The sequence below is a fragment of the Homalodisca vitripennis genome, chromosome 4 (genome assembly GCF_021130785.1).
Source record: "Homalodisca vitripennis isolate AUS2020 chromosome 4, UT_GWSS_2.1, whole genome shotgun sequence".
NCBI classification, from domain to species: domain Eukaryota; kingdom Metazoa; phylum Arthropoda; class Insecta; order Hemiptera; family Cicadellidae; genus Homalodisca; species Homalodisca vitripennis.
In genome coordinates, this window is record NC_060210.1 from 166,698,081 (window position 1) to 166,724,468 (window position 26,388).

General features: G+C 32.2%; 1 protein-coding gene across 3 annotated transcripts in view; it reads left to right on the plus strand.

The window, feature by feature from the left end:
• The window catches only part of LOC124360554 (DNA repair protein RAD51 homolog 3), a 105,936-nt gene that overhangs the window by 56,409 nt on the left and 23,139 nt on the right, over window positions 1-26,388 (plus strand). For all 3 annotated transcript variants that reach the window (XM_046814267.1, XM_046814269.1, XM_046814268.1), the window contains exons 4-7: window positions 176-303; window positions 2,082-2,188; window positions 9,099-9,283; window positions 10,448-10,576. In XM_046814267.1, coding sequence (XP_046670223.1) covers window positions 176-303; window positions 2,082-2,188; window positions 9,099-9,283; window positions 10,448-10,576 — 549 coding nt within the window. The remainder of the gene's footprint in view (window positions 1-175; window positions 304-2,081; window positions 2,189-9,098; window positions 9,284-10,447; window positions 10,577-26,388) is intronic.

Sequence of the window (26,388 nt, forward strand, 5' to 3'; positions counted from 1 at the left end):
AATACCTCAGATTTAAAATTATAAGAATACATTTTGAAAAGTTTTAACTAATGTACTTGTTTAAACAAAATCAGTCATTATAATATTACTACTATGGGAGAAACTATTTCAAATCATAAAATTTAATGTTTTGATTTCTTACTACATTTATAAACATATGCTTATTTTTTCACAGAAAGAAGAAACATGTCAAAGAATTCTGACTTTTAGCTACAGATTGGACAGACTGCTGGGAGGGGGCTTACCAGTTGGGTGTGTTACTGAAGTTTGTGGACCACCTGGCAGTGGGAAAACACAGTTTTGGTATATTTATATTATGTTTTATTTGAAAATTGTGAGTTATACAAAATGTTGTATATGACAGTTTCTTCATACATAGCACTTCTAACATAAATACATTATGAAAAAATAAAGACACAAGGTGTCCAAAAAATGTTAGGATGGCTTTTTGTATTGATACTATACAAACAATTGTATTTTTTATAGCATCTTTCCAATTTTCATCGCTTTATGGAGAAATTAAAATCTTCAATGGGGCTATATTTATAGCTTTTACAAGGTCTTTAAGCAAACAAATATAGCATTTCAAATCCCATCTCAAAGAATTTACCCCATGCAAAATAACAGCAGTTTTTAAAGTACAATGTTGGGTGTAAAATGGTAAATTTCTTTTTTTATGAATTACAACAGGCAAACTCTGACAATCCTCACTAGAGCAACAAGAAAGTTTTTATTGTAAGACTAAATCAATTATTCACATCAATGTCCAACATTGGGATATAAACAAAATTTGTATCTATTAAAAAAATAAGTAATTAATACAATAAACCAATATTGTTATTCATATATAGTATGCACAGTAATAAAGATCATTTTATAATAATAATCAACTAAACAGTTATCTAGTTATGAGAACAAATAAGTAAAAATATTTCATTTCACATGTTTGCGTCGGCCAAAATTATCTACTTTTAAAATGACAATGCAATTTCAACAAAATATAAAAAAATGCCTGTAGTTTATTTTCAATAAACATGTTTTGAAGTGATTAATTTGACCGTGAACTTATTTTCTACATCTAAAATGCATCAGAATAATATTCAGAGAATATTTTTAAAAAAATTGTGGTGTGTACCACCAATGGGTCATTCTGTTCGTAAAGAAAGCCCGTGACCCACTGGTGGGTCATGCCATGATGAACGTCTAAATTGATTCCATACTGTTTTTTACCAGTAAAGGAATATCCCTGCGGTATACTGGCAGAGTGGCTAATGCTGGACATGAGTAAAGTGTTATTTTAATAAAGAAGTCTATATTTATTATTTTACAAATCCACTGTTCTACTACAGATGTGATATGTGAACTGAAAAATGTTCTTGTTAAAGTGAAGAAACTGGAGGGATTATTTTCCTCGTGCCCTGAGAGAAATTGTGTATTTAAACTCGTAAAGTTGGAATTGGGCAAGAACAAAATTCAAACTATAAGAAGGATCAAGGTGCAGGCGCTTTTCCAATCAATCTATGGAAGGCTTCTTGGCTTCCAGAGAGTCAAAAGTGTCAGAAATAAGCATTGGCGCCTTCTATTGTTATTGTGATGGAGAAAGCTATAACAAATTCCTTTCCTGTTTTCCAATATGTTGGTTTTTATTGGTGATATGATATGCAATTAATCAAAATGAAGCTATTCTTACAAAGATTTACTGAGAACAGAAATTAAAAATCCTAGAATAAGGCACACAATAAGGGGTATATAATAATCTAAATAAATAAAAAAACTAAACATAAAATAAACATCAAATGAAACATTAAGTCGAAGAGTTTTATTAGGTAGAGCTTTGTGTGCACAAGCACTGTTATCTATTTTCCATTAAAAAGTCCATCAGGCACAAGTCTATACTAATTAAAGATGGCAAGTAGTAAGCAAAAAAACAGTTTACAGTTAGGAAAGAGTGAATCTGCAATAACAGTGTAGTTTTAAATTAATTGTAGAGAAACAACATACATATCACAATATATATTTATTAAGATTGTATCTCGCTTTATCATTCAAACAATAAATGTAAAGTTTAATCGTTATTTCAGTTTACAGATGTGTATTAGTGTACAACTCCATACAAGCCTAGGTGGCCTTCAGGCAGAAGCAGTGTTCATTGACACTGATGCAGGATTCTCACCACAAAGACTGACTGGTAAATTTAAATAAAACTTTTTATCTGTGACAAAATAAAAATATAACTTAACAAACATTTTATAGACATACAATATTTTGTTTTATATATTTAATTATTATTTTATAAAACAATGCATGCTATGTACATCTTATTGAATTTTATTTTAAATGATGGATTGGACATGAGGCATGAAATAAATACATTTTGTAATGACCAACTTGTGGCTTTTGCTCACTGTACTTCCAGACAGTTTTATGACAAAAGCCAAAGGAGTGCTGGTGTCACAATTCTTAGGGAGCGTTTTGGCAGGCCAGAGATCTCAGACTGTTGTAGTGACCATTTCGCCTGCCAGAAAATTCTTCGGGCTACTATTTTCAGCTTGATAATACAGCCATTATGCATTGATAATAATTGACGCATTAGATGATCTCATAAGATATATTCATTTGGCATTTAAAAACAAGGCCTTCACTCAGGCTTCCTTTTTGTGACCTGAGCAAGGCCTTTGACTGTGTAAGTCACAAAAATCTTATTACAAAATTAAATTTTTATCGATTTTCAGGATCAAAACTTAAATTTATTGAGTCATATTTAAATAAATACGGAAGCAAAAATTATATCTATAAAATAAATTTTCAGATGAAGTTGTGGTAAAATGGGGTGTCCCACAAGGATTAGTTCTTGGGCTCTCCTTTTCCTTTTATAAATAAATTATGTACCTTATACAGGGTGAGTCTGACCACCCGTGCAGTATTTACAGCTGTCTTAATAACTGACTTCCACACTTTTTCTATCTCTTTTCTCCATAAATTGGCCTCTCCCAATCCGTTAAAATTATTTTCAATTTTGAAACATGCCCCTAAAGGGCCCAATTTGGGGGGTAGGGGTGCTTTTTGGAGAATTTTCAAATGTAAACATGGGTCGTGTGATACATCAATTTAAAGGTCTAATTACACCGAACATTTTTGCACAAACAAAAGTTAATTATCTTTAACCGTATATACAGGGTGTACCAAAACGTTTTGAAATAGGACTTTAAAATAAAGTACTGTGTTACCCTACCTACAATACGGAACAGCTCCAGATTTTTTTTCCTAACTTGCTATTGACCTATTTTTCAATAAAATATGTGGTACGGGCATTTTTCACTGGATTTTCTAAATTTCAAAAATATTCAAAATTTAAGAATACAAAAAATCCTAACACTCAAAATTATTAAATAGCAACATATAATAAATTTTATATCAGTTAAAAGGTCTTTTTACAACAAACATTTTTTGTATTTAACTTTGTTTCCTATCTCTTACTGTTTCAAAATGGCAGCCGAATGTTGCGCAAAAATGTTCGGTGTAATTAGACCTTTAAATTGATGTATCACACGACCCATGTTTACATTTGAAAATTCCCCAAAAAGCACCCCTACCCCCCAAATTGGGCCCTTTAGGGGCATTTTTCAAAATTGAAAATAATTTTAACGGATTGGGAGAGGTTAAATTATGGAGAAAAGAGATAGAAAAAGTGTGGAAGTCAGTTATTAAGCCAGCTGTAAATACTGCACGGGTGGTCAGACTCACCCTGTATAATCAAAGTAAAATCTATTTTGTATGCAGATGATACAACTTTTTTTAATACTAACAGCAGCTTACCCCAACTTCAGAAATGTACTAATTATACAGTTTTGCCTGCATCTTCTTGGTTTAGTACCAATAGATTTCTTCTAAACCAGAAAAAAAAACAAAAAATTCATTATTCAGCTTAATATTCAACATTGATACAACGCCAATTGATAACTGTTGAAATTCAATTAAATTTCTGGGAATTCAGATATATAACCAGCTTAATTGGATAATAACTATGTTAATTATATAAGGACCAGACTTTCAAGAGTAATTTATATATACCCTATGTTAAGTTGCCTAAATTTTGTGTTCCTAAAAAATCATGTAATAACTGTATATTTTTCATACTTACAGTTAACTCTAAAATATGGATTGATTTTTTTGGGGGGGAACTGTTCTAGAATCCAGGATATATGATCCTGCAAAAAACTTTTAAAGTAAGTACAAATTTACACCCGATAGATCGTTTTAAACCTTTGTTTACACATTTTAACACACAAACAATAATCAATTTTTATTTTTTATTTATATGACTTTCGTTATGTACTTTCTCCAAAATTATAAATTATTACAATTTAATCATTCCATGCTTAATCACAATTCAAGTACAAAAAATAACACAACAGTTTATTTTCATAGCTTAACCAAAACACTCAAAAATCATATTCTCTTATCTTATTGTATAATCATATATAACTTTTAATCAGGAAGTATCTCTGCATTACTTTTAAGAAAACATTTTTAATTGCCTAATAGAAAATCCTTTCTATAATTCATATGAATTCTTCATATGAAAATGCATAACAAACATATATCTTAATGTGTTTAAAGGTTTTCATGAAAAAACTAGCATTTACTCGCGGCTTTGCATGCAATTTCATTTTGAAAAACAGGGACAAGAGCATATTTTTTTAAATGGTATTCCAAATAATCCTGTGATAGTTATTGAAAGATATTCCAATCATTTGATCCATTTTAGATGTAAGTTTAAAGAACTAACAATCCCCTACAACCTATTTCCCTGATATATCTTCAAATATATCCCTGAAGTCTGAGACTGAAAATGTTTTTTATAAGTATCTCTCAAATTTCTCTTCATTATTTTATTGATGTTACTAGCAGTTACCCGCGGCTTCGCACACAATTTTCTGTTGAAAAACTGGACAATATATCTATGTATTCTTTTTCTATGACATAATAAACAGTCTAGAGATAATCAATAGTCACTCAAAGCTATTCCAATCTCCTGATCCATTATAGATTTAAGTTTAAAGAACAGAGGTTTGGTATCCTGAAGTCGTAAAATGAAACAGTATTTATAAGATTAGTATTTCCCTCTCACATTCCATGATAATTTATTGAAGTTCTTCGATGGCTTCAGTAACAATAAGAGTTAGCCTTTTTATCCCAATGACGAAAGTGTAATGTACAACTAAAAAGTTTCTGCGGGCAATATGGGTCTGTTCTGGTCGTTTAAATTCACTCCCAGTCTATTCTATTTACAGTTCTACAATAAATGTATGCTGTTGCACTGACCAAACCAACTGTCTCATATGTTGGTTTCGGAATCTAACTTAGGTTAAATTTAGATGATTAAGTGACTTTGATATTTTTACCAATCACTAAATATGTATTAGGGGTATATGCTTCAAGTATTAGGGCAAGAGTAGGTTATCTCCATTTGATTTTCAATAACTACAGTAAAAAGGCCATACACAATGTTAAAGGAACTAACCAGATTAGATTATGTCATGTGCAAACATTCACAGCTTTATACAATAAGGTAGTTGTTATAACAGCATATAAATAGCATTTGTATTGTATTAGATGGATTATTGATCATTGGCGCAATCTAAATTTAAAATTAAATAACTTTGTATTTGCAGTATGCATTACACTACTGATTAAGCACTTTACAATAATTTAATATTTACTAAAATTTAAATGTAAACACATGTTTCTGCCTCTTTGATGAACTTCAGCTGAAAGTGTTAACAGCTGTTACATATCAGTTCAATGTATATTACGTGTCTTAGCGCAATCTGCCGGATCCAATGTAAAACACTCCAATATCAATTTATAAATAAAAATTTAATTAAATAGACTATTTAAATAGGACCAAATTGTGAATCTAAACCATTCTCAAATCCCCTTCAACACACACAAAACATTTCATCAAAATCGGTCCAGTTGTTTAGGAGGAATTCAGTCACATACACACATACACATGAACACAAGAAATATATATATATATATAAAGATATCCAATGATTAGTAAAAATTAAACTATTTTTGGCCAGTTTGGGGAGATCCTAAGTCTAAAGATTGGAAACTAAAGCTGAAGTCCTTATCATTTTAGTTAACACCTAACACCCTTATGATGTAATAAATTATAGCATTTTACTGTAGTTGATTAAAATCCTAATAAAAACAATCCATGAATAAAATGTTTCTACATGAAACATGACTTTATAAAGACACTACTTTATAAAACATAACTTTAACAGATGAATAACAATAATAATTTATTATAACCTGTTTAACAGGGGTACACACGGGCTGTTATAAAGCGTGTTGTGCGTCTGATGGATTACAGGTTGCTATGTATTTCGTTATTACATTTCTATTGTTTGCCTGTCTTGGTGGTTTGTTAAATGTGATCTTGCCCTTAAATAAATACCTTAGACATTTGTCTTAGACAATAGGGTGCACAATTGCTTAATTTTTCAGGCAAATTAACTTTTTAGGTACCCCTTGTGGTACATGGAAAAACATTGAAAAAACATATTAAAATACATTTTTTTCCAAAATTGCGAAGCCTACATATTTTTCTAGGTTAAGCTTAGACGTTTAATGTAAAAAATTACAGTATTTGCCATTATAATTGAAAAAATTGACGGGAAATAAAAAGGTCTGGAAATAAGCCATCATCGTGAACATGTTAAATGGGTATAAATTATTAAACTTATTATTCTTGACTTTGACAGGTAATTAAAAACGTTTACTACCTGCTGATAAAGCTAAGTCCATAAATATAATGGATAATGGAGTGTTAAAGAAAACCAGTGGGGCGTAGTATGGAGGGATTTTTTTGAGGTATAGGTACTGTATAGGTCTGTCATATGTTAACAAAGAACCCTAAGAATATTAAGTAAAATTTCAATACAATCGATCCAGTAGTTTTTACGTGATTGAATAACATACACACCATTAGATTTTTATATAATAGTATTGATAATAAATGTTTATCATAATAACAATCAACCTTTAATTATGACATAATTAAAAAAAGAGGTTAAAACCTCCAGTAATGGGGATATATTTCTCTCAAACATCCAGCATTTTATAGACAACTCTTACAAACTTTGAAGCATGACCTGCTACACTGTGATGCTAATTTTTTGAGCTCAAGATGATGCTAATTCCTTGACGCTCAAGACAGATTTGTTTCAACTAAATGTAACAAGGACAGAAAAGAAGCTGTAGCAAGGAAGAAAGCTTATGATTGAAAGAACTGAGAAGATCTGCACATGAATCTTATATCAATAGAGCTACCAACAAAAACAATGCTATTTGGCAGACAATAAACAATCAAAGGTCCTCTAGAAAATACCCCCACCACATGGAACTGCCCTAAAATGGTTTTACAGCTATTTAAGAGATTGAAAACAAATTAAACAGTTCTTAAATGGTCAAACGAAAACTGGAACATCGGCTCCATTACATATTAAAAGAGGAGTGCCCGAATTCTCTGTCTAGGACTCACTATACTTTTTTTTAATCAGAACTGCCCCACCTCATTGATCTCTATAGTTATCCAGTTATTTGTGCTGACAAAGAGTTCTTTCATCCAGCAAAATATCAATATAGTAACTCGAAAGTAACGCATTTATTTCAGTCAGCTTGGCCCAGCAATATTGCAAAAATAATAACCTAGTGTTCAATGAAGGTAAAACAAAACAACTGACACTCAGAGGTTATAAGGATGCTGTTTGTGGAGTTCCTGGACTTGAACAAGTGCATTCAACGATACATCTGGGAATCACCTTAGACGAGAAAGTTAATGGGACGGAATAACTATGTTAATGAGTTAAGCTATCAACTCTGCTATTTTTGCTCTCAAAAGAGTCAAATCCATTAGTAGGCAAAAATGCTGGCTTATCTTGTACTTTTTGAGTCATATATTAAGTATGGTATAGCCTTATGAGGAAACAGTTCTTGTGAAAATCAGAGTCATGGTTTTACAGAAGAAAGCTCTGAGAATCATAGCTAAACTTACAGCGATATGGCAGCTGTAGAGACAGTTACAAGAATCTTAATATACTAACTGTTACATCCCTGTATATACTTTATGTCGTTTCACTTGCCAGCAATTTTGACTTGCCAAAAAACAAATATTTCCATGGACAGCCTACACGACATGCAGAAGACCTACAGAACTTCCCTGTTTGAAAAGAAACCTTCATGTGCGGGGGCAAAGCTCTTCAATCTACTTTCTATGGAGACACATAATGTTAAGGAGCTGAAGACAATGCTACGAAAATGGCTTGCAGAGATATCAATTAAAACGATGAACGAGTTCCTGACTCACTGCTCAGCTTGAATGACTATCAAACATTGTGCTCACGTTTTTGTACATTAATTATTCTAATATTTATTGACACCAATTCTGTACTTTGTGTTTAAGAATAAAGCCTTTTGATTCTAGATAAAGATACAAAATTATGCCCCATCGGATAATTACAACGTCCAGAGACTAGTCCAATGATGCAGGGGTAGTATATTTTTACATACTAGCACCCAATGGTTTATTTCACCTCACAATAACGTTGTTCGATATTGAAGATCACAGGATGCTATCTTCTTCTAACAAGAAAAGGACAAATTATGGAGATACAGCTTGGGTTTTACTATGTTGGACTTCACAGACTTACATACGTATAGTATCTGTGTGAGGTGGTATACAATCGCCCTTTACATATAATCAAGATTATGATAGTTTCAAATAATAACAATAATACAAAAATACTTTCAGTAACTTTTATTTCACTGCAATATTGTAAATTAAACTAATTTGGCATACAACTTATCCTATCCTTTGCTAATGATAAATGCTACTTTATCAAAAAGTTTAAAAATATGAAATCTATTAATTTTGTGTTCAGTTACTAACATTGAAACTGATTGTATATGACACTGTTCAATTTCAAGATGTTTTTAGTAAGCATCATTTAAAGTAGAACATGAATATTGCCTGTTTTTACATTCAGTGCAGATAATAAACCTGTTTAAAATTGCTGTTTTTCCAGATATTGGGCAAGGGTGTAAAGAGCACTGCTGTAGAGTGGCCAGATCAGCAAACTTCTCTCACGACCTCATGAAAACTCTAGAAGAACAGCGGTTTATTGGATATCATTATATCGCTGTACAAGACTACTCTCAGCTACTTGCTGTAGTTGTAGGGCTAGAAGAATTCATACAGAAACATACACAGGTAAATAAGTAAAGTGTCACTTAAACTTTTAGGATAAAAAACGGAATATTATATTTCAAACTATTATATAATGTGGATATAAACTCTATTTAAAGGTAGTTTAACTTTCCTACTAGGCATTGACTACAATCTACTAGAAAGTGTTGTATTTGGTTTAAACTATAGATTCAAATATTGTTTACTGCCAATGTATTTTGTCCAATGAATAATTACCTGTTTTCAAAACGTATTTATACATAAATTTATAGTTATGTTATTAACTCCACTTATAGGGTTATCTATATATATATATATATATATATATATATATATATATATATATATATATATATATATATATAATGAAAAGTAACTAAAACCCTTTAAAAAATCTTTTTATTGACATACACGTGTTTCGGTTTCCACCATAATCAGTGTACATTAACCTCTGTAAACAGAAAAGTACACAGTAAACTAGAAAAGTTTAAGAGATCTGGATCAATATTGTAACAAGTAGCAAGAAAAAATAACAAAACTCTGCAGTGTTGGTAACACAACTGTCCGGTTTGTTATATGAAAATAAATTTCATAACCCATTACTGTTATAATAGTAGTAATTAAATAAAAAATAACAATAATTATTTGTCTTTAATAGAATAAAACACCATTTCCATTTTATTACTAGAACATGCTGCTTTTTAAACTATCGGTTGCTTTTGACAACAAAACATTTTGTTTCTGTTGCTGATTTCAACATCAAAATTGTAAGGTACTCTTTAGAATGTTTCCCACAAGCCTAAAAACATCCATACAAATTATCTGACATATGCTCATCTGGTGGCTGTTAAAAATGTAAACATTTTTGTGGAACACAGAAGTATATGAATATATTATTTTTTAAATGCATTTAAAACACTTAAAATGTAACTTAGTGAAGTTGCATGACTATATCCTCTTATAAAAATTGAATTAATAAAATTTTGTAGAAAGAGCGAATCTATGAAAATTCCTAAATACTGGCCACTCATTAAAAAGTACCATGGCAATGGGTTAAAAATTGTGGTCTGCTCGATGGGGAATGAACCAGAACAAATTTATAACATTTACTGGTAACATTTAATTGTATTAATTTGTCACATTAAATTATTTTCAGAGGGGTATTATAGTTAAATTATTTATTTTCAGGTGAAGATAATAGTCATTGACAGTCTTGCTTTTCCATTTCTTCAACTAAGTGATATGTTGAAACGAACAGTGCTATTATGTAAGATTTTACAAATTTCCAACAGACTGGCTCTCAACTACAACTTATCGGTAAGACAGTTTGTAATTTTTATGTTCAACATTATTTATATTTTGTGTTTAAATGTCATATTTTGATGGTTTATAAGGTTTTATTATGGGCATTTATAAAGTTGTGCCCAAAGGCTCAAGCTCCCTTCCTTCCCCTGAAATTTCGAATGTAAATAAAACTTCCCTTAATTCCATTCTGCCTCGTCTCAGCAGTACAGTCCACCAAGTAGTAGTTCAAAACTGCATCTAAAAATGTTAAATATTGTAGAAAAACATACCATTTTAAACTCACATTCTGCTAAACTACCAATTAACAATACATATTACATTATTCTTAACCCAAGACCGGCTATAGAGCAATACAATTGGTGTTGGTGCAAGACTTTTTACAAATCAACATTTCACAGTGAATTATTGCTCCAAATGCAGGTATGAGAAAGCTAATTGAAAGGAAGAAAATTAATGACTTCATGTGTTAGCCTCCCCTCCCCGACATATACGTTACTGGGTAACATGTATACATACAGGTATACCTTGCTGTTAATTTCCTAAAGCTTGACAGGTGTATTTACTGAGAAGTTCAGTAACAGCAAGAACTAAGATAAATTTCAAGGCAGCTAGCTAGCTATCTTCTATTAACATTAGATTATGTGATGAAGTATTACTTTTATAATGTAATGTACTTTGATGGTAAAAAGCCTGATGTTAGAATACAATTTAATAAACAACTTACACAAAAAGAACCTAAAATTAAATTCTAAGTTATAATATACCAGATGTCTTAAACGTACCGCCCCCTCCCCCTATTAACTTTCTTATGAATAGAGATGATTTAATTTGGAGGATGTTTATGTGATTAACTGACGAGGTTTTTTATGTATGAAACATTTTTACTCCTCCCCCCAAATGGAGTATTTTGGGATTAAGTCAAAAATTTTAAATATGAACCCCTTAAGTGACACTTCATTTTTAAGGTATTATAAAAAAGAAAGATAATAGCACAAACTAGAGGTCTGTTTTTTTTTTTTTTTTTTTTTTAAAAAAAAAAGGAGAAGCCGATCTGCTTTTTGCCTTATTCTGCCCGTCTTCATAGACCACTGGCCTGTGCGAGGATCTTATCAAACAGAATAAGGGGGATAGTCGATACAGTGCAAGGTCGATGGTACTGATAAAAAGTGCAACGGTCACAGACAGGATTCAAAGCTGTGCTATCTCTAAACTCAGACTCAAAGTCCAGCGTCTTAGACCACTCAGCCATCGGCACTCCCAGCATGTTACTCTATCAAATTTGGTGGCCAATTAAAGAATTATTTTATAAAACCCCCACAGTTTAAGTTACATTTACATTTGTTGTAAGACAGATAAAACATTCACTCACTAGTTATTTTAAGAACTTAGGAGATAAAATTATAAAACAAGCTATTACAAGAAACAACAACTATGATTAACACAGCATTTATTAGTTTTTTGTTTTGTCATTCAGTCCAGTTACTGTGTCAAAGTCAAAGTAAATAAATTAAGGAAATAAAATGATGTAACAAACAAGTTTCTGTTTATCTGTATGTGTATACACACATTTCTCACAGTGGAGAGATTGTGTGCACCAATATTGGTCTATTGAAGAGTAAGACCTCAGCCTTCAGAAGTTAGGAGTTTTCATTCTTTCTCTTGTACTGAAAGTAAATTACAAGCACCAAAAGTAGATGGTATTTGACCAAACAGGCTTCTGAGACCTACATATGTATTTATTTACTTGATCAGGCAACAAGACGAAGTCAATTACAGCGTAAAAAGTATAATTAATTCGAAAGAGAAGTATCTACATGTGGTAAACCTGAAAAAAGAGCCAGCCCCAATATTGTTTCATCTCTAATCCTCTTGTGTATGTCTACTTCCATTTTGAAAATGATCATAGGACTCATATTACATGCTAGTAAATATTATAAATTTACAAATGTAATAATAATATGCAACATAACTTCTATCACCTAAGATTTTCAGTAAGCTGTAATGTTAAATTTTAGATTCACTTATGTTGACTGAAAATAGCTCTTAATAGCAAAGCTGAATACAGGATCTTAATTGTGTTAGCAACTTTTCAATGTGGTGTGAATCAGAAAACTTACAAAGTAATCATGACACCAATTGTGTATGCCTAAGAAAACATGACTCATAGTTCTTCTTGATAAACATTAACTGTATAAAAATATACAGTAATTTGAGAAATGCTATTGATTTTAATATTATTAACTAGCAGATACCCGCGGCTTCAAATGCAATTTTCTATTCAAAAACAGAGACACCAATTATTCTTTTTAAATGACATTCTAAACACTCCAGAGATAAGTGATAGTCACAGGAAGATATTCTAAACTCCTGATCCATTTTAGATTTAACAGTATTTTGGGACCCTGAAATCGAAGAGTGAAATATTTGTTATAAGTACCAGTGAAATAACTCGAATTTCCGAACACTCCATGATATTTTATTGAATAGTTCCAGCAATTTCAGAAATAATTGTACTATTGTAGGCCAGAACGGATGAAGCTTAATGTCAAAGTCCTTACTTTTTCAGATTAACGCAATTACAATGTTATAAATTACGGGAGTCTATACAGTTTAGAAATCGGAGTAGGCATATTATGTCAGTGTTCATGGTTAACAGCTTAAGATGTTAAGAAAAATTGCTAATGGCTATTATTTTAGACTTTGCACTTGAACAAGCACATCGGGTTCAATTAAATTAAATTTCTAACATCTATGTTTATTTTGCCTTTTCCCCCCTCCAAAAAAAACAGATAAATATATATATATATATAAATATTTTGAAAAATATTTAACCGACCCGGGACTTTTTGGACACCCTGTATATATTATATACACACAGGTTTGAGAAGCCTATTTCTGTTAAAAGACAACTAAGTCTTTCTGTTCATTTTTAAACCTATAATTAATAGTAAAAGTAGATAGTAACTTTGTCTTTAATATTTGCATTATGGTGCTGACCAAGACATAATTTTCTTATCTGAATAAACTCATTTTTACAGCAATTCCAGAACAAATTTAACCCTATGCACTCGAAAGCAATATGTATAGTTTGTCCTCGGTGCTCGAATGGCCAGCTGTACTGCCCGCTGACATTTCCGCCTCAGCTTGGTTTTAATTTTGTACGGTATGTCCTGGCTGCTCGAATGGCCACCTGTACTGGCCAGTACAGAATACGACCATTGCTCGTAAGGCCAGTACTACTGGACACTACGTAAACACTTTATTATTATTATTTTAATTTATACTTATATGTCCGGCGAGTGCTGTAACCTATCGAGGAACTCTTAAACTAAATTTGACATCTGCTGACAATGGTTTCCCGCCAATTACATTTCTGCGTAGAAGATTCAGACAACTGATGTTTCGAAGGTCAGTCACCCTCGCCCATTACTACTTGTTCATTTGACTTGTGTTTCGTACTGTTTGATGTTATTTAGCTCTGAATTTTTATTAATTTGTAAATATTTGTAAATAATAGTTGAATATCTTTATAACACATCTTTCATAATAAAATGGCAGCTGTGCAATTGATTATTTTGTAAATATTTGTAAATAGTTAGTGTTTACATTTGGAACAGTTCTTTTGTAGTAGGATTTGTGAACAATACAATTTGTTAAGTTTATTATTTTGTAAATATTGTATATTTTTAGTACATTTTTTTAAATAAATGAACAATGGATGACTGTTTACGTTCTGATGAAGTTAGAAATATATTGGCCGATGAAAGTGACATTGATGAAGACAGTGGTTCTGAACACAATAATGATTTGGATTCCAATTTCAATGAACAATTTGAAGATGAACTCCGTGAAGAATTGGGTGAAGACGCCGATTATCGTATACTGGAACAAAACATAAATGATGAAGAGGATATTCAAAATATAACAAATGAACACAATGTGGGAGAGGACAGTGGTGAGTTGTCAGTACGTGATACAGATAGCAGTGAAGACGAAGTGAGTCCAGACGGATGGCAAAAATGGAAAAAAGGTAATGCTAAATTTAGAAGGTTTAACTGGGCAGGTAACAGTGGCTATAAACCTCCACTAACACACACACCAAAGACTCCCCTAGATTTTTTTCAGCTGTTTTTTAATGATACTTTGTTATCAGAAATCGTCAATGAGACTAACCGTTACGCTGGTGAAAAAATTCAGATGAAAACACCACTTCAAAAAAGGTCAATGTGGCGGTCCTGGCATGACATGTCATTATCAGAATTAAAAGCTTTCTTGGGTGTAGTTCTTAACATGGGGATGAACGAGAAACCAGAACTGGATGATTATTTTTCTACTGAATGGGTAGATTACCAGCCGTTCTTTAAGGACGTATTCAGCAAAGAGAGATTCCTACAATTATTTTGGAATCTTCATGTCAGTCCACACCCCTCTGGACCTGTACGTGGTAGGCTAACACGCTCAGGTAAGATATGAAATGTGGTGGCATACATGGATAAGAATTTTAGAGAATTCTATGTACCAGAGAATAAAGTGAGTGTTGATGAGAGCACCGTCGGATACAAAGGTAGAGTTGTCTTTAAGGTGTACAATAAGGACAAACCAATAAAATGGGGTATTAAAATATTTGTTCTTTCCGAATCAAGCACAGGCTATATATGTGCAATGGAGCCATATTTTGGCAAATGTACCACTGATAGAATGCCACGGCAAGACTTGGGCGTTACCAGCCGTATAGTTATCCATCTGGTTGACAAACTAAAACAGACTTATAGGAACATAGAAGGACTTCATGTCTTTACTGATAGGTATTACACGAACCTAGATCTTGCTCAAGTACTTTTTGAAATGAAAATTCATATCACAGGAACTGTTATGATGAACCGAAAAGGCCTACCAGCGCAAATAAGGCGTCAACAGAAGAACAAAGCAGGCAAAATCAAACTAAAAAAAGGTGACATTATTTGTTATAGAAAAGAAGACAAGTTTGCAGTGCTCCTGTGGCAAGACACAAAGTTGGTAGCTATGTTGAGTACCCTGTATGATAACTCAACCCAAACAGTTCACCGCACAAAGAAAAATGGTCAAGAAGAAGACGTTGAAAAACCGACTGTAGTTTGTAAATATAACCAATCAATGGGCGGGGTAGATCTCGCAGATCAATACATCTCTAGTTATTGTTTTACAAGGAAATCCATTAAGTGGTGGAGGAAGATTTTCTTCTGGCTTCTTGAAACGGCAGTTGTAAACGCCTTTATACTTTACAATCTGAACCAAGGACAAATTAAGATACGGCAAAGAAAATTCAGAAAAATTTTGACTAAACAATTAGTGGGAGACGTAAGAAATTCAAGAAAAAGAGGAAGGCCTTCCACTTCAGATGAAGAAGAAAGATTAAACGGAAAATTGCACATCCCCTATCCACTTGATGGTGGCAAGACTAAGGACTGCGTAGTTTGTAGTGATAGGAAACCTGGCAAGGACAGAAAACGCAGCAAATTTTACTGCAAAACATGTCCTAACAACCCAGGACTTCACATGGGATTGTTTTGAAAAATTCCACTCCGCCAAAAAGTTCAAAGACTAAAAATGTTGGAAAATGTTTTACGACTGTGTCATATGTAAATATCAAATTGTAATTTCAGCAATTTATTTTAATTATTGAATTTAAAAATGTATGTATAAAAATAACATTAACAAACAGTTTGTTTATCTTAGAATAAGTTAGTTTCATTAAAGTTGTTCTTTAATTAACTATAAATGGTGTTTCCGTCATTTTTAAATACCTATGTTTCTAATACAAAGGTCATTTGAAAAGAATTACGAGCTGGCTGGGAAAGTATACAAACATGGCGACTAGCTAGCAGTGGAACTAGCGCGGCCATTCGAGCGGCGAGGACAAGCAATGACGAAACTAATAACGGGCTGTCTGAAGACGTTGCATGGCCAGTACTACTGACCATTCGAGCGCAAGGGGTTAAGAAGTTTCAATTCTATCAAGCTTACTCTTTGCTTTTAAGATTATAAATGTAAACGATTTATAATAATAGTTAAATTAATTAAACATATGGTTGTGCTGTCATAAAACAATGTTACACAGAACAGTTAATTATATTTATCAGGCTCTTTCAAATGATTACATTTTTTGCTATAATGCATTTCTTATGGGATTTTTACATCTTTAGAGACTACTGGAAAGTAGCCTGGAGGGATTTTCAAAAAAGGAATAGCCTATATGTTAACCATGGACCCTAATTATGTACATGTCACATTTCAGTTCAATTGGTCCAATAGTTTTTATGTTATTGAGTAAAACACACAGAGACAGACACCATTGGACTTATACAATACTATAGATATATTTTCTACATGAAATGCATGTTAAAATACATCATTCTTCTTAAAGATTTTGAACCTAATTTCCCAAATTAAAGCAGAATACAAAGTACTAATATTACAGCTAGTACCTGGTGTGAATATCAAATATAGCTCCAGTTCACCTGCCTCTTACTGCAGCAACTGGAAACAAGACACAGGCTTGACTCCTGGTGTCTGTTGTCATGTTTGTCTGAAGAAATGTAAAACAAGTTGTTGAGAAAGAAGATCAAAACAAACTCTTTACATTGTTTCGACATCAGAGACACCCAGACTACAATATATAAAAATATATTCTAATATAGGTAAATAGGTATTCTCATTGTCTTTTCAGAAACAATTCAAATACTTTTTCACCTAGATTAAACAATATTTGTATATTTTGTAGTCTCTCAAATCAAAATGATGTAAAGAGTTTGTTGTGATCTTCTTTGTCGCAGACTTATTTTAGGATTTCATTAGACAAATGTGAATCCAGATTCCAGTCACTGGTTGAGTTAAATTCAACATTTACGTTGAATTGACTCGTCCCACCTTAGCTATTCTATGTGTAGTATCTGGTCCTTAAAGGGTTAGTAGGATTTGCTACTGAAAATGGCCCAAAACAACAATTAAAAATTCCATGTTTTTGTTCTTTAGGTCCTAATACATAAGAAAAATGCAATAGAAATTAATTTTTCAATTTTTGAATGTACAAAAAATACTGTTTTCTACAATGCTTCAAGTGGTCAAAATAAGCAAAATTGCTGTTTTGTCATACATAAATTTGGTTTGCATTTTAATTTTCAATGGTTACAAATGGTTTTCTTCATGGCAGTTTTTATACTATACAATACATTCACCTACCATTATACACTATTTGTAAAACAAAGCCAAGAAACTAAGACAAGATTTGGAGTCAGCTGATTTGGCTGACAGATCTTACCTACAATTTTTGTTATCCTACTGTTGGTCTTTATATTGATCCTTTTGTATTAGTTGTTGTTAAATTCTTGTATTTAATTTGCTTTTAAATACCTGTTTTTCTAAATGGGTAGAGTAAAGAAAAGTAAAAAGAATATTGTACTTCGAAACTGGAGGGGAACATTAGTAAATGTTACAAAAGCATCAACAAACCTGTCCAGTAGGTTAATAAGCATGTGTAATAACTAGGTTATATTTACTGTAATAGTTACTAAACTAGGACACACTGTATATAATGTATCGTGGCTTCGCCCGCAATTTCTATGCAACATTCCATGAATTTGTTTGAATAGCTCCCACGATTTCAGAAACTAAGAGTTCATAGTTTTCTTAGTGAAAGCACTTGTGATGTAATATTATAGGGTCCTATGATATTTTAAAAGTGGAATTAGTCATATTATGTCGTGCATCAGGTACCCATTTTACATTGTTCATGATTAAGAGAACCAGAAGTTGAGCAACAGTGTGAGTAATTCTTATTTCTGGTTTTGCATTTCTAGTTCAAATTAATTATATTTCCAACACAAAATTGGAGTTTGCTATTTTGCCCTGAGAAACAATATAAATAGAAACAAAATAAATTACAACTATATGTAATTTTGTAATGAGGTTGGATCGAAATTGTAGTTTTCTAAATTGTATGGATATAGATATTGTTATTTAAAATTAACATCAATAATACTAACACATTTTAATACTTACATTATGACAGTTGCCATCTCCATATGTAAAGATAATACAATACTGTAGTTCTTGCTTCCCAATCCATGTTCGCTATGATACTATTTCCTTGGTTCAGTCAAAGAATTAAATCAGTATTTACCTAATCAGTATCGTATATCTCATCACTGAGAAATGGATGCGATGATTTTCATCATCTCAACGATTTTCTGTCATAAAAATTGCATTTAGTGTCACACATATTGCTTTATGACCCAGAATAAAAGAAATTGATTTGCCTTGTTACCAAAATGTTGAAATAGGAAGTGTTGTTACTTTTGTTATGCTTCACTCTATAAATTTAAACAAATTGAAAATATTGGTTAAAATATTTAAACATACAGTCGTACTGTCAATACAATGTTTACACATAATAGCCGAATACATTTAACTAGCTCCATGATATTTTATTGAATAGTTCCAGCAATTTCAGAAATAATTGTACTATTGTAGGCCAGAACGGATGAAGCTTAATGTCAAAGTCCTTACTTTTTCAGATTAACGCAATTACAATGTTATAAATTACGGGAGTCTATACAGTTTAGAAATCGGAGTAGGCATATTATGTCAGTGTTCATGGTTAACAGCTTAAGATGTTAAGAAAAATTGCTAATGGCTATTATTTTAGACTTTGCACTTGAACAAGCACATCGGGTTCAATTAAATTAAATTTCTAACATCTATGTTTATTTTGCCTTTTCCCCCCTCCAAAAAAAACAGATAAATATATATATATATATATAAATATTTTGAAAAATATTTAACCGACCCGGGACTTTTTGGACACCCTGTATATATTATATACACACAGGTTTGAGAAGCCTATTTCTGTTAAAAGACAACTAAGTCTTTCTGTTCATTTTTAAACCTATAATTAATAGTAAAAGTAGATAGTAACTTTGTCTTTAATATTTGCATTATGGTGCTGACCAAGACATAATTTTCTTATCTGAATAAACTCATTTTTACAGCAATTCCAGAACAAATTTAACCCTATGCACTCGAAAGCAATATGTATAGTTTGTCCTCGGTGCTCGAATGGCCAGCTGTACTGCCCGCTGACATTTCCGCCTCAGCTTGGTTTTAATTTTGTACGGTATGTCCTGGCTGCTCGAATGGCCACCTGTACTGGCCAGTACAGAATACGACCATTGCTCGTAAGGCCAGTACTACTGGACACTACGTAAACACTTTATTATTATTATTTTAATTTATACTTATATGTCCGGCGAGTGCTGTAACCTATCGAGGAACTCTTAAACTAAATTTGACATCTGCTGACAATGGTTTCCCGCCAATTACATTTCTGCGTAGAAGATTCAGACAACTGATGTTTCGAAGGTCAGTCACCCTCGCCCATTACTACTTGTTCATTTGACTTGTGTTTCGTACTGTTTGATGTTATTTAGCTCTGAATTTTTATTAATTTGTAAATATTTGTAAATAATAGTTGAATATCTTTATAACACATCTTTCATAATAAAATGGCAGCTGTGCAATTGATTATTTTGTAAATATTTGTAAATAGTTAGTGTTTACATTTGGAACAGTTCTTTTGTAGTAGGATTTGTGAACAATACAATTTGTTAAGTTTATTATTTTGTAAATATTGTATATTTTTAGTACATTTTTTAAATAAATGAACAATGGATGACTGTTTACGTTCTGATGAAGTTAGAAATATATTGGCCGATGAAAGTGACATTGATGAAGACAGTGGTTCTGAACACAATAATGATTTGGATTCCAATTTCAATGAACAATTTGAAGATGAACTCCGTGAAGAATTGGGTGAAGACGCCGATTATCGTATACTGGAACAAAACATAAATGATGAAGAGGATATTCAAAATATAACAAATGAACACAATGTGGGAGAGGACAGTGGTGAGTTGTCAGTACGTGATACAGATAGCAGTGAAGACGAAGTGAGTCCAGACGGATGGCAAAAATGGAAAAAAGGTAATGCTAAATTTAGAAGGTTTAACTGGGCAGGTAACAGTGGCTATAAACCTCCACTAACACACACACCAAAGACTCCCCTAGATTTTTTTCAGCTGTTTTTTAATGATACTTTGTTATCAGAAATCGTCAATGAGACTAACCGTTACGCTGGTGAAAAAATTCAGATGAAAACACCACTTCAAAAAAGGTCAATGTGGCGGTCCTGGCATGACATGTCATTATCAGAATTAAAAGCTTTCTTGGGTGTAGTTCTTAACATGGGGATGAACGAGAAACCAGAACTGGATGATTATTTTTCTACTGAATGGGTAGATTACCAGCCGTTCTTTAAGGACGTATTCAGCAAAGAGAGATTCCTACAATTATTTTGGAATCTTCATGTCAGTCCACACCCCTCTGGACCTGTACGTGGTAGGCTAACACGCTCAGGTAAGATATGAAATGTGGTGGCATACATGGATAAGAATTTTAGAGAATTCTATGTACCAGAGAATAAAGTGAGTGTTGATGAGAGCACCGTCGGATACAAAGGTAGAGTTGTCTTTAAGGTGTACAATAAGGACAAACCAATAAAATGGGGTATTAAAATATTTGTTCTTTCCGAATCAAGCACAGGCTATATATGTGCAATGGAGCCATATTTTGGCAAATGTACCACTGATAGAATGCCACGGCAAGACTTGGGCGTTACCAGCCGTATAGTTATCCATCTGGTTGACAAACTAAAACAGACTTATAGGAACATAGAAGGACTTCATGTCTTTACTGATAGGTATTACACGAACCTAGATCTTGCTCAAGTACTTTTTGAAATGAAAATTCATATCACAGGAACTGTTATGATGAACCGAAAAGGCCTACCAGCGCAAATAAGGCGTCAACAGAAGAACAAAGCAGGCAAAATCAAACTAAAAAAAGGTGACATTATTTGTTATAGAAAAGAAGACAAGTTTGCAGTGCTCCTGTGGCAAGACACAAAGTTGGTAGCTATGTTGAGTACCCTGTATGATAACTCAACCCAAACAGTTCACCGCACAAAGAAAAATGGTCAAGAAGAAGACGTTGAAAAACCGACTGCAGTTTGTAAATATAACCAATCAATGGGCGGGGTAGATCTCGCAGATCAATACATCTCTAGTTATTGTTTTACAAGGAAATCCATTAAGTGGTGGAGGAAGATTTTCTTCTGGCTTCTTGAAACGGCAGTTGTAAACGCCTTTATACTTTACAATCTGAACCAAGGACAAATTAAGATACGGCAAAGAAAATTCAGAAAAATTTTGACTAAACAATTAGTGGGAGACGTAAGAAATTCAAGAAAAAGAGGAAGGCCTTCCACTTCAGATGAAGAAGAAAGATTAAACGGAAAATTGCACATCCCCTATCCACTTGATGGTGGCAAGACTAAGGACTGCGTAGTTTGTAGTGATAGGAAACCTGGCAAGGACAGAAAACGCAGCAAATTTTACTGCAAAACATGTCCTAACAACCCAGGACTTCACATGGGATTGTTTTGAAAAATTCCACTCCGCCAAAAAGTTCAAAGACTAAAAATGTTGGAAAATGTTTTACGACTGTGTCATATGTAAATATCAAATTGTAATTTCAGCAATTTATTTTAATTATTGAATTTAAAAATGTATGTATAAAAATAACATTAACAAACAGTTTGTTTATCTTAGAATAAGTTAGTTTCATTAAAGTTGTTCTTTAATTAACTATAAATGGTGTTTCCGTCATTTTTAAATACCTATGTTTCTAATACAAAGGTCATTTGAAAAGAATTACGAGCTGGCTGGGAAAGTATACAAACATGGCGACTAGCTAGCAGTGGAACTAGCGCGGCCATTCGAGCGGCGAGGACAAGCAATGACGAAACTAATAACGGGCTGTCTGAAGACGTTGCATGGCCAGTACTACTGACCATTCGAGCGCAAGGGGTTAAGAAGTTTCAATTCTATCAAGCTTACTCTTTGCTTTTAAGATTATAAATGTAAACGATTTATAATAATAGTTAAATTAATTAAACATATGGTTGTGCTGTCATAAAACAATGTTACACAGAACAGTTAATTATATTTATCAGGCTCTTTCAAATGATTACATTTTTTGCTATAATGCATTTCTTATGGGATTTTTACATCTTTAGAGACTACTGGAAAGTAGCCTGGAGGGATTTTCAAAAAGGAATAGCCTATATGTTAACCATGGACCCTAATTATGTACATGTCACATTTCAGTTCAATTGGTCCAATAGTTTTTATGTTATTGAGTAAAACACACAGAGACAGACACCATTGGACTTATACAATACTATAGATATATTTTCTACATGAAATGCATGTTAAAATACATCATTCTTCTTAAAGATTTTGAACCTAATTTCCCAAATTAAAGCAGAATACAAAGTACTAATATTACAGCTAGTACCTGGTGTGAATATCAAATATAGCTCCAGTTCACCTGCCTCTTACTGCAGCAACTGGAAACAAGACACAGGCTTGACTCCTGGTGTCTGTTGTCATGTTTGTCTGAAGAAATGTAAAACAAGTTGTTGAGAAAGAAGATCAAAAACAAACTCTTTACATTGTTTCGACATCAGAGACACCCAGACTACAATATATAAAAATATATTCTAATATAGGTAAATAGGTATTCTCATTGTCTTTTCAGAAACAATTCAAATACTTTTTCACCTAGATTAAACAATATTTGTATATTTTGTAGTCTCTCAAATCAAAATGATGTAAAGAGTTTGTTGTGATCTTCTTTGTCGCAGACTTATTTTAGGATTTCATTAGACAAATGTGAATCCAGATTCCAGTCACTGGTTGAGTTAAATTCAACATTTACGTTGAATTGACTCGTCCCACCTTAGCTATTCTATGTGTAGTATCTGGTCCTTAAAGGGTTAGTAGGATTTGCTACTGAAAATGGCCCAAAACAACAATTAAAAATTCCATGTTTTTGTTCTTTAGGTCCTAATACATAAGAAAAATGCAATAGAAATTAATTTTTCAATTTTTGAATGTACAAAAAATACTGTTTTCTACAATGCTTCAAGTGGTCAAAATAAGCAAAATTGCTGTTTTGTCATACATAAATTTGGTTTGCATTTTAATTTTCAATGGTTACAAATGGTTTTCTTCATGGCAGTTTTTATACTATACAATACATTCACCTACCATTATACACTATTTGTAAAACAAAGCCAAGAAACTAAGACAAGATTTGGAGTCAGCTGATTTGGCTGACAGATCTTACCTACAATTTTTGTTATCCTACTGTTGGTCTTTATATTGATCCTTTTGTATTAGTTGTTGTTAAATTCTTGTATTTAATTTGCTTTTAAATACCTGTTTTTCTAAATGGGTAGAGTAAAGAAAAGTAAAAAGAATATTGTACTTCGAAACTGGAGGGGAACATTAGTAAATGTTACAAAAGCATCAACAAACCTGTCCAGTAGGTTAATAAGCATGTGTAATAACTAGGTTATATTTACTGTAATAGTTACTAAACTAGGACACACTGTATATAATGTATCGTGGCTTCGCCCGCAATTTCTATGCAACATTCCATGAATTTGTTTGAATAGCTCCCACGATTTCAGAAACTAAGAGTTCATAGTTTTCTTAGTGAAAGCACTTGTGATGTAATATTATAGGGTCCTATGATATTTTAAAAGTGGAATTAGTCATATTATGTCGTGCATCAGGTACCCATTTTACATTGTTCATGATTAAGAGAACCAGAAGTTGAGCAACAGTGTGAGTAATTCTTATTTCTGGTTTTGCATTTCTAGTTCAAATTAATTATATTTCCAACACAAAATTGGAGTTTGCTATTTTGCCCTGAGAAACAATATAAATAGAAACAAAATAAATTACAACTATATGTAATTTTGTAATGAGGTTGGATCGAAATTGTAGTTTTCTAAATTGTATGGATATAGATATTGTTATTTAAAATTAACATCAATAATACTAACACATTTTAATACTTACATTATGACAGTTGCCATCTCCATATGTAAAGATAATACAATACTGTAGTTCTTGCTTCCCAATCCATGTTCGCTATGATACTATTTCCTTGGTTCAGTCAAAGAATTAAATCAGTATTTACCTAATCAGTATCGTATATCTCATCACTGAGAAATGGATGCGATGATTTTCATCATCTCAACGATTTTCTGTCATAAAAATTGCATTTAGTGTCACACATATTGCTTTATGACCCAGAATAAAAGAAATTGATTTGCCTTGTTACCAAAATGTTGAAATAGGAAGTGTTGTTACTTTTGTTATGCTTCACTCTATAAATTTAAACAAATTGAAAATATTGGTTAAAATATTTAAACATACAATCATACTGTCAATACAATGTTTACACATAATAGCCGAATACATTTAACTAGCTCCATGATATTTTATTGAATAGTTCCAGCAATTTCAGAAATAATTGTACTATTGTAGGCCAGAACGGATGAAGCTTAATGTCAAAGTCCTTACTTTTTCAGATTAACGCAATTACAATGTTATAAATTACGGGAGTCTATACAGTTTAGAAATCGGAGTAGGCATATTATGTCAGTGTTCATGGTTAACAGCTTAAGATGTTAAGAAAAATTGCTAATGGCTATTATTTTAGACTTTGCACTTGAACAAGCACATCGGGTTCAATTAAATTAAATTTCTAACATCTATGTTTATTTTGCCTTTTCCCCCCTCCAAAAAAAACAGATAAATATATATATATATATATATATATATATATATATATATATATATATATAGGTATATATATATATATATAAATATTTTGAAAAATATTTAACCGACCCGGGACTTTTTGGACACCCTGTATATATTATATACACACAGGTTTGAGAAGCCTATTTCTGTTAAAAGACAACTAAGTCTTTCTGTTCATTTTTAAACCTATAATTAATAGTAAAAGTAGATAGTAACTTTGTCTTTAATATTTGCATTATGGTGCTGACCAAGACATAATTTTCTTATCTGAATAAACTCATTTTTACAGCAATTCCAGAACAAATTTAACCCTATGCACTCGAAAGCAATATGTATAGTTTGTCCTCGGTGCTCGAATGGCCAGCTGTACTGCCCGCTGACATTTCCGCCTCAGCTTGGTTTTAATTTTGTACGGTATGTCCTGGCTGCTCGAATGGCCACCTGTACTGGCCAGTACAGAATACGACCATTGCTCGTAAGGCCAGTACTACTGGACACTACGTAAACACTTTATTATTATTATTTTAATTTATACTTATATGTCCGGCGAGTGCTGTAACCTATCGAGGAACTCTTAAACTAAATTTGACATCTGCTGACAATGGTTTCCCGCCAATTACATTTCTGCGTAGAAGATTCAGACAACTGATGTTTCGAAGGTCAGTCACCCTCGCCCATTACTACTTGTTCATTTGACTTGTGTTTCGTACTGTTTGATGTTATTTAGCTCTGAATTTTTATTAATTTGTAAATATTTGTAAATAATAGTTGAATATCTTTATAACACATCTTTCATAATAAAATGGCAGCTGTGCAATTGATTATTTTGTAAATATTTGTAAATAGTTAGTGTTTACATTTGGAACAGTTCTTTTGTAGTAGGATTTGTGAACAATACAATTTGTTAAGTTTATTATTTTGTAAATATTGTATATTTTTAGTACATTTTTTAAATAAATGAACAATGGATGACTGTTTACGTTCTGATGAAGTTAGAAATATATTGGCCGATGAAAGTGACATTGATGAAGACAGTGGTTCTGAACACAA